At 33.8% G+C, this 9,705-nt stretch overlaps 1 protein-coding gene across 1 annotated transcript in view; it reads left to right on the top strand.

The window, feature by feature from the left end:
- The first annotated feature begins 8,306 nt into the window (after positions 1 to 8,306).
- LOC102580659 (uncharacterized) overlaps positions 8,307 to 9,705 on the top strand; it is a 5,405-nt gene continuing 4,006 nt past the window's right edge. Inside the window, exons 1-2 of the mRNA XM_006358685.2 lie at positions 8,307 to 8,847; positions 8,936 to 9,041. Coding sequence (XP_006358747.1) covers positions 8,782 to 8,847; positions 8,936 to 9,041 — 172 coding nt within the window. The 5' untranslated portion in view covers positions 8,307 to 8,781. The remainder of the gene's footprint in view (positions 8,848 to 8,935; positions 9,042 to 9,705) is intronic.

The raw sequence follows: 9,705 nt of genomic DNA, 5'->3' as shown, positions 1-9,705 counted from the left end.
TAAGTATTGAATATATTTATATTCTATTTTAGATATATTATCTATTAATTGGTCTAATTTTTCGTTATCAATTTTTGTGATGTTAAGTTGTTTATATTTCGGATATAGTTTGTTTAATTTTCTTCTTAATTTTCTTAACTTTCTACTAGTATGTTTCTTACTATGTTTCTTATTATCCATAGCTCTGATACCGATTTGAAGTCTTCACATGAATTTTCTTGTCTTTTTTATTCAAATTAAAGTTTTACAAATTTGTATGTCCTCACGTATTTGATAAATTTTAAGAACTTTGAAAGATTTCTACAATGCTACCAAAAATGATAATGTCATGAAAAAGGTAATATAGACCCTACAAAGTACATTCATTTATATATATATATATATATATTCGAGTCATTGTTTTATGTGAAAATATTACTAAACTTGTTTGAAATAATATTTTACCATAAAAATTATTTTAAACATAAACTTAATGCATGTCAGTATCTTAAACAAGATAATTTACAGGAGACGTTATAAAAACATACCTGAAGACATTATCGCCGAGAATGATTTCTACCTCTTTGTTCTAATCTTATGATATCACAAATGTCAGTGTCGGAATAGTGTAAAGAACTATATGATAACTCTAGCAGGGATGACCAACTTATAGAAGTGAGATTTAATCTTCACCGTCCATCAAATAATCAATCTAACATATGAAAAAAGTTTATTGGATATTAGTTACCAACTTTACATTAATTGGGTCACACATGAAATAAATAAACTCAAACATTTATTATAAACAAGCAAATAATTATCCTAACATTCAATTTCTATCTCAATAAAAATAGGTTTAGTTATTGACTTAAAATATATTTTTTATAATATAATTTATTGTTTTATTTAATATTATTTATAATTGACATTTACTATTTCAAATTTTAATTCTTTGATTGAATGTAAAGTTTATTTCTTTTGTTTTCCCTTCTAATATTTTGTCTTACATGCTGACAAATATAAGTATTAATAAAAATATCACTTAGGATAGGATTAGAGTTTAATTTATTTATTTTTAAAAATACAATTAACTTATAGCATTGATAAATAGTTGTAAAAGGAGTCAAAAATGTAGATGTTGTTCTTCCATCTCAATCGAAAAAATGTGTTTAAAATATGATAGTTAATTAATTAATTTTATATGCATGCACTTTTAACATAAAATTTACCTAACAAATGATTGTTAATTAATTTACAGCCGAGGATTATGCTAGGCTCTACATTTGGGAGTTGGTTAAATTGCATGGATTTCCATTGTCCATTATCTCATATAGGGGTACTCAGTTCACCTCTCAGTTTTGGAGATCATTTCAAAAAGGTCTTGGTACTCAGGTTAAGTTTAGCACAATTTTTCATCCATAGACAGATGGTCAGGCTAAATGGACTATTCAGTCCTTGGAGGCTATGTTGAGAGCATATGTGATTGACTTTAAGGGTATTTGGGACAATCATTTGCCTTTGATTGAGTTTGCTTATACTAACAGTTATCACTCTAGTATTCAGATGACTCTATTTGAGGCGCTCTATAGTAGGAGGTGTAGGTCTCGTATAGGTTGGTTTGTAGTTGGTGAAGTGGCTTTGATAGGGCCCGAGTCAGTTCATGAGGCCATGGAAAAGTTTGACTTATTAGAGATAGGTTGAGAACGGCCTAAAGTAGACATAAAGCTTATGTGACTAACAAGGCAAAGGCAAAACGAGCTAATAAAGGAGAACAAATAAGATAGAATCCAAAATCGGCAAGAATACTCACAAGCCAAACAACCAACACATCCAAAGGCAACTCATGCAACACCACAATGTCAAACTCCAAAATAAGTATATATCATAAGCCCGGAAGAAACATCAAACCGCCTTGAATGATTCTCAAGCTTATCCACAAACCAATAACCTGGATTTGCTTATCCATAGGCCACCCGGTATGGCACATCAAGCTTACCCATATCTGCATATTTGTATCCACGGGTTGCCCGGTATGATGCCTCAAGCTCATCTGTAATGTGAATCAAAGTAAACAGTAGCCCAGCCAAGCTATTGGGCCACCTGAAATGCTACCTCGAGCTAATTAGAGTATATGTAGCTAGAAGGTGCGGTAAAATAAGAAAAAGGGCTTTTTCACCACTTTTATGCAACACAAGTCTCAAGGACTTCCAACTCATTAAGAATAACTTTTTTATTGCCAATAAGCCATTTCTTTCTCATAACTCAAGCAAATAGGTAATCCACAGAAGTATAATCACAATCAACTCATGGCATACACACAAAATCGGCAAGAATACATGTCACACCACAAGAGTACTAACCTGGGACTTTTGATAATCCAAACTCATGGGATAAGGCCCAATCGTTTAATAAACAACAACCAAAGAAGCACAACTCAAAGAATCCATACAATCATCCAAACCAACCAAAACAATCAAACACCACACAACCCTAAGTTTCACGCAGTATTCTACTCATGCAAGGATCGTCTAAACTAAGACCTTTTCGACTAAAGATTAAGCTAAACCAACCAACTTATGGACATAACTATCCATGGATCAATAAATCTCAATCAACCTAAGGGTTCAACCTAAATCATGTGATACTACCCAAATATACTTAATCTAACTAAGCCAAGTCTAAGAAAAGGAAGTCATAGCCTACCACAAGGTCGAAACCACACACGAACTACAATTCCAATGATGTTCCCTTTCGGAGAGCCTCGGATTACTGTCAAGCTATCAACAACACAAAGAGCAAGTAAATACGAGTCCAAAAAACAAGCCAGAAATTAGGCCTAAAATAGCCCACGAATCAACGCAACCAAAATTATGAAAAAACGGTCATATTGTTCTTATTGGGGTAAGGATCACATGCCCGAAAGATGGGTGCAAATGGGACTCAATTCGGACCTTAAATGGCTAAATTACCTTACTTTAGAGTTTAGAAGTCAAGGGATTTGAGGTCGAAAATGAAATTGAATTCGTCATTGAAGGAATAAAAGGGTAGAGAAGAAGGAGAGGAAGAAAACTACCTTTGAAGTGCCAAAAATGTTCAAGAAATGCCCAAAATTGCCTAACTCCGAGCTCTCCAAGAGTTGGTTTCTTTTGAAGAAGAAAGAATGAAAAATGGGAATTTAATCGGAATGATTTTCACAAAAGCAGACATTTGTTCTCTTAAGAGAACCCCACCTAAAGAGGCGCCCTTTGCTTAAGTGACCACTTGGACACTTAAGCGACCTTCGCAAAATCAAAGAGTGGGTCGTGCCTCCTTGGTGTCCTTCGCTTAAGTGGCCCCTTGGTCGCTTAAGCAGACTTCGCTTAAGCGACCAAAAGTTCGCTTAAGCCGTCGCACCAGATACCAGCAAAAACAGGAAAAAGGCCTAAGTGTCCAAATCATCGAACAAAGCCTCAGAATTCATTCGAAGTCCAAACGACGCAAACCAAAAGTGCAAACTAATTAGAAATGACATTCTAGACTCAAAAAAATCAATGAAAAATCCATCCGAGTTTGTCTCGTTCAAAGTAAACACTTTAACAAAGAAACAACACAAAAACTCCAAAAGGTAAAAACTCACCTCGACACCCTCGAGAAACAAACCAAAGATCGTTCTAGACCAAACTTGGCATTTCAAAGCTAATCGCGTTGATGGAATTTGATTCCGAGCACATTTACCAAGAAAACTTCCCCAAATTCCATTTTGAGCAAAACTCAGAAGCCAAAACTCTTAATCACGCCAACTCCAAATGAAAGCCCGAAAACCCAAACCAATCATCAATCTAGACCAAAATGTCCCTTCCGGAGCTGATGGAACTAATGGAATTCCGATCCAACATCATAATCTCTGATTGTTGACGTAAGTCAACTCCTCCAAGCTTAAAGCTTCCAAAATTCAAATCTCACACCAAACTCAATTGAACACCTTGGGGAGTGTGCCACCCAACCCAGAACCACACACAAGCTATGGAAATGGGCAAACAAGGAAAGGCATAGAGAAACACAGAAATGACCCCGAGAGTCATTAATGTTTTGGCCTATTCTAAGTGAGATTAAGTGATTCCTAGTTACTCTAACCTCTCACTCTCTCCTAACTCTTCCAAATCAATGTTTTTCCCTCTAATGTCTTCTCTCAAGCAAGAGTTAGGGTTCCAAGCTTCAAGTCTCCATTGAAGAAATCAAGCCAAGGTTTTTACTCCAAGTATGTAGGATTTGATCAATGGTTATCCCTTTATCCATTGAGTCCCAAGAAAACCCCAATTCTACAAGTTTATTATTTCTACAAATCTAGGGTTTATAGGATCTTTATGGATTCTTGATGACTTTCCCTTCTTCTTCTTCTTCATGTTTAGCCTTTAATATCATGATTATAAGTATAATTCCATGTTCTCAATTGTATTTTCATGAACCCTAAATATACAAGTATTTTCATGACTCAAAACTTTCGTGATTTCAGAATGCATGCTTCAGATTATCAAGTTTTCATAATTTTAGATGCTTTCAAATAAAGTGTCTTTTTCCATTATACTCAGAATTTATGCTATTTCATATGCATATCTCAGATTATCATAATGTAGCACCCCAAAAATTTTTAAGTTAAGACCCAAACCATTCTTCATTTGTGAATAAGATCGTACATATGTGTAAAGGTCAATTCTTTAGTGTGGAAATCATTTTGGATATCGATTGAGATCACTAGAATCTCTTGGCACAAAGTTGAATTGAAAGTTTCCTTACCAATTAAGTTTTGATGTAAGATTCTACTTAGGTCAACTTCAAATGCCTATATTTCTTAGAATATAAAGATTTACATGTCTCATAACCTATCAAATTAAAGGTATTTGAATATTCTTTCCAACACCACCAATTTCGCAACAATCCGAGTTTTGAGTAAAAAGTTATGACCATTTTAGTAATCTGCTACAGTGTAGTGACGAATTAGCCGACGGGGAAATAATAAAAAGGGTCGTTTTTGTCTTTTTACCTCTAAGAAAATCCTAAACGAATTTCTTGACTAATTAAAGGTCCAAAACAATCAGATTTATCATCCCTTAATCCCCATTTCTCTTCTCTCTCAAACACTAAAGCAAAACCCTAAGGAAAAATCAAAGTAGAAGACTTCATTCAAGATTCTTTCAATCTTTTTCAAGATAAGTCCTTCTGCAAGAATTCCATTCTTTCCAACTCAAATTCCTCCATACAATTATGAATCACTAATGAAAATTATAATTCTTGGCCATGGAAATTTCAAGAACTGATTCAAGACTCTCAAGAAAGGTTTTCTTGATTGTTCTCTTTCAAGCTAGGATTTCAAGGCTTCTAATTAAGTTCTTCTTCAAGAACTTTGTTCTTCCAAGTATGTAGGGCTATCATAGTGTTGGACTAGTTCGTCCTCATGCCCTACATCTACTTTCAAATCAGTAAAAGAGAAGTCTAGGATTCTACCCCTAGATTTGAGTATTCTTGAGATGAGTTGATTTTGAGTTCTTGAGTTCCTATTTCTTTTTGAAATTCTATTCCTAATTATTGAATTGCTATATGTTTATGCATTAAGATTCTTGAGTTGATTCGTTCATGCCCATAATTTCGCATGAACTCTATGAATTGAGTATTCTTTAGAGGAGTAGTGTTGTTGAGTTATGAGTTCCGAGTTCTTGAGTCATTGAGTTCTTGATTTCTTGAGTTTTGAGTACTAAGTTTCCATATTGCTATTAAGATCCTTGAGTTGAGTCGTTCATGTCCATAATTCCGCATGAACCCTATGAATTGAGTTATAAATCTTGAGAATTTTTTTTAAAAAGCCAACACTTGAGTTTAAACTGAGGTTTTGAGGAAGTAAAGGTGAGTTTTGAGAAAGAGTTTCTAAAACATGATTAGTATGACAATTGAGTATGCCATCAATGTTTAAGCAGTATTGTATCTAGATATAGCATCAATGTTTATGCATTATGACTTCCCGAGTCATCAATGATCATATCACAATATGATTTTCATATACTTTTTAGAAAGAGTTTTCAAATATGAATTGAGTAAGAGTATAAGGGAACTAAGTATTCCCAAAGGTATCAGTTTTTACATTGATAAAAGAGAAACTTTGATTTCTAAATGAGTTACGAGTTCAAAGATATTTCAAGAGTAGTTACCTCTTTTAAGAGGATAATTTGAGCAATTATCTCAAACCAGAGGAAGAGTATGTTTTTAAACATTGAGCATAATGTTATATCACTTATTTTGGGAGAAGTATCGAGCACCGAATTGGGTTAGAGTCTTTTATGATTCGGAAGTCTCATAGAACTACGTAGCCAGCGTAGGATAGGATAGCATTGACTCTTCATGCGACTCCTCACTGCCTCTGACAAGGCAGTTAGATGGATCCATAGTCACGATACCATCTTATATACCTCGGCAAAGTATAGGATAGCCATGACAACGTGAGGCGAAATGTTGTATCATTGCCAGGCCCATGGTAATGCTTGTCGATTAAAGAAACTCCCCACAAGTAAAGTATATTATTTTTATGTTGCTTTCATTGTATATTTTATTGTAAAGCTTAAATGGTTTTCACTTCATGTTCATGTATTGATTTAGTTGAATATATATCTATATCTATTGTAGTCTTTTCATTCAGTTATTTGTTATTCAGCTATATTACATACTCGTACATTCAATATACTGATGTCATTCGACCTGCATCTTTTAATGATGCAGATACAGGTTCTTAGGATCCTCAACAAGAGTCTGTTGAGATCACTTCATCTGCTCGTCAGTATTCGTGGGTTTTGTCCTGACACTCGTTTATATATAGTAGAGGCTTCATAGATAGACAGTTTTGGAGAGTCTTTCAGTTTTCATATGTTTTATCTAAACTGATGTTTCATACTCAGTATATTCAACAAAGTTTTGAGATTCAGTAAACAATTTTTTAAACGTTTCTTTCAATTAGATGCTTATGTATGCTTGAGTTAGTCTTCCGCTTGTAGTCAGCCAGGATGAGGGTTCGCTTGGGAACCAGCAATGGTTCTTGAGTGCCGACCACGTCAAGGGTGTAGGCTCGGATCGTAACACATAATTTAGATGCTTTCAGATATAGTATCTCTCAGTATATCTTCAGTCATCATGATTTATCAGCTACTCAGTGTTTATCAATTCAATGTGTATGACAAAACACTCATTTTCATCAGGTTCATTAAATTTGCATGATATTTGATTTCTTTCCTCTTTTTAATAATTTTCCCAGAATTCTTCTTCATCATCCCCACTATAATTCTCTAAGAGAATTTGGTTGGTGAGTCTACCTTTGCCTTGATCCTAGCATAACTAGATCGTATTTGATTCTTCACAGTCATGTCAACTTGTGAGTTTTTACCATCAACAACGACCATAGAAAATAATACTTCCTATATAAAATAGTTAGGAGAGTCAAATAACAAATTCACGGAGAATTATAGGATTTTGACCGTCTAATATTTAATTTTAGAGAGTGATTTCTTCCTTTTGTGCCCTTGATTCCCTATCACAAATTTAATTATTACGTTTAATCATCAATTTGGGTGTAAACAAACACCTAAAAAGTGAGGAGAAAGCATTGGTGTAAGGGGAAATGAAAAGGAAACTTTCAAAAATGATTATAGTTTAGGCTTAATTAGAGAACTATAGTTATATTTTGCTTAATTACGAATTATAGCTACATGTTTGGGGTAGAAGAGGTGAGAGAGACTAGGAGAGTGAGAGAGGCGAGTGATATCAGAAAGAGTGAGGAAAGTGACGAGAGAGGTTAAAATATACTTGTAGTATTCGTTGTATCAGGTCATATCACGAACACAATTGATACAACTGATATATATCAAAATGAATACAATTGTATAAAAAAAAGTATTGTATTTAGCTACATATTAGGAGACGAGAGGTGAGCGAGATCGAGGGAGAATGAATACATACAATTGATACATAATACAAATACAGTTGATACAAATAAATAGTTGTCTATATTTGTTGAAATAAAATTGATATAGAATACAGAGGATGAATGCATATTGTATTCGTTGTATCAAGTTTTATTACAATTACAACTGATGTATTACATGTGTTTTATAAATTGTTCTCTATAATATGTATTAAAACTATATTATAAATGTATTAAAAATGATCAAGTGAAAATAAAAATGTTATTATTATAAATGGTAAATATTTTCTTAGTATAGTATATTTATGATATGATTTTTGGGTCGTTCCGAATTCAAAACCATGCCCATAGGATGGAAAGTAGTAAAGTAGCTCTTTTTATTGTCCAGCGCGGCAATATTCCCATCTGGATTTTGGTCCCTCCAAGGGCTCCAACCCTTTGCATTTGAATTTGAAACCCGAAAATAAGAAAAACCAAAACAAATTTATTAGTATTTGTTCAGAGAACTACATTCCGCTTTCTTCTGTACCTTTACCGGTGAAGTAACGCTACTTAACGGCGCGCTCTTCCTGCAAATTCAAATTCTCATCCCTCCACATCTAATTGCTTATTCATTTCCCTTTTCCCCCTACCCCCACCCCCCTAACCCCCCAGTTGAAAAAAAACCACTTCTTCTCTCATGGCTTTGAAACCCTAGACCAACCAAATTCAAATTTCAAGATATCTACTCGTAGTTACTCTTTCTCTTGGTCTTTGTATGTTTAAGCAATTCAGATTTACAGTTTTGAATTTGAATTTTGTGGGTTGTTGAATTTAGGTGAAATTCTTCTACCTAAATTGAAAAAAGTTTTATTTAGTCAATTATGGAAGAAGATTGTGGGGTTTCTGATCAGTCTATTGGGATAACTGGATCTGGGACTGGGATAATGGTTAGAAATTTTACCCTTTGGTTTATGACTTATTTCAGTTCTTTCTTGGTTTTTGTTTATTGGGTGTGTATTAACTCTGATGTTTCAGGTCATTGCTGGGGAGAAGAGGGGCCGTGTGGGAGTTGAAGAAAGAACAGGACTTTGTCACAAAAGAGTGAAAATGAGGGATCTTGAATCTGTTCTGCGTACAGAAGGTAGTCTTTTTACTAATTTTTGGACTTTTAACTTTAAATTGCAGATAGGAATCTTGAAATTTTGAATGATTTATAGTGGTAGGAACTGAAAGTTGAAAACTTTAAGCACTTCGGATCTGTAGTTTGACAAATATATAGAGAATTGTTTACTCAAGATGCGGTCTTTGATTTTCTAGTGTAGTTTGATAAATATATAGAGAATTGTTTACTCAAGATGCAGTCCTTGATTTTCTAGTGCAGTTTGATAAATATATAGAGAATTGTTTACTTAAGATGCAGTCTTTGATTTTCTAGTGCAGTTTGATAAGTATATAGAGAATTGTTTACTCAAGATGTGATCTTTGATTTTCTAGTGCAGTTTGATAAATATATAGAGCATTGTTTACTCAAGATGCAGTCTTTAATTTTCTAGTGCAGTGTTTTTGTTTACTGTCATTAAGGGGTCGTTTGGTAGGCCGCATTAAAAGAAACAGTCCATGTATTATGTATGGTATTATTTAGTACTATGTTTGGTAGGAATTTGAGCCTATGTATAACTAATCCATGGATTAGCTATACATCCTATATGGTATTATATGATGTATTACGAATACCTTCCATTTGGAGGTATTAGTAATACATAGGATATAATACCATGGGATAAGTCTATGTAAAGACAAAAATA

The sequence above is a fragment of the Solanum tuberosum genome, unplaced genomic scaffold, assembly GCF_000226075.1.
Source record: "Solanum tuberosum cultivar DM 1-3 516 R44 unplaced genomic scaffold, SolTub_3.0 scf00279, whole genome shotgun sequence".
NCBI lineage: Eukaryota > Viridiplantae > Streptophyta > Magnoliopsida > Solanales > Solanaceae > Solanum > Solanum tuberosum.
The sequence above is the reverse complement of the archived record's forward strand: the minus strand, read 5'-3'. Positions and strand labels throughout refer to the sequence as shown.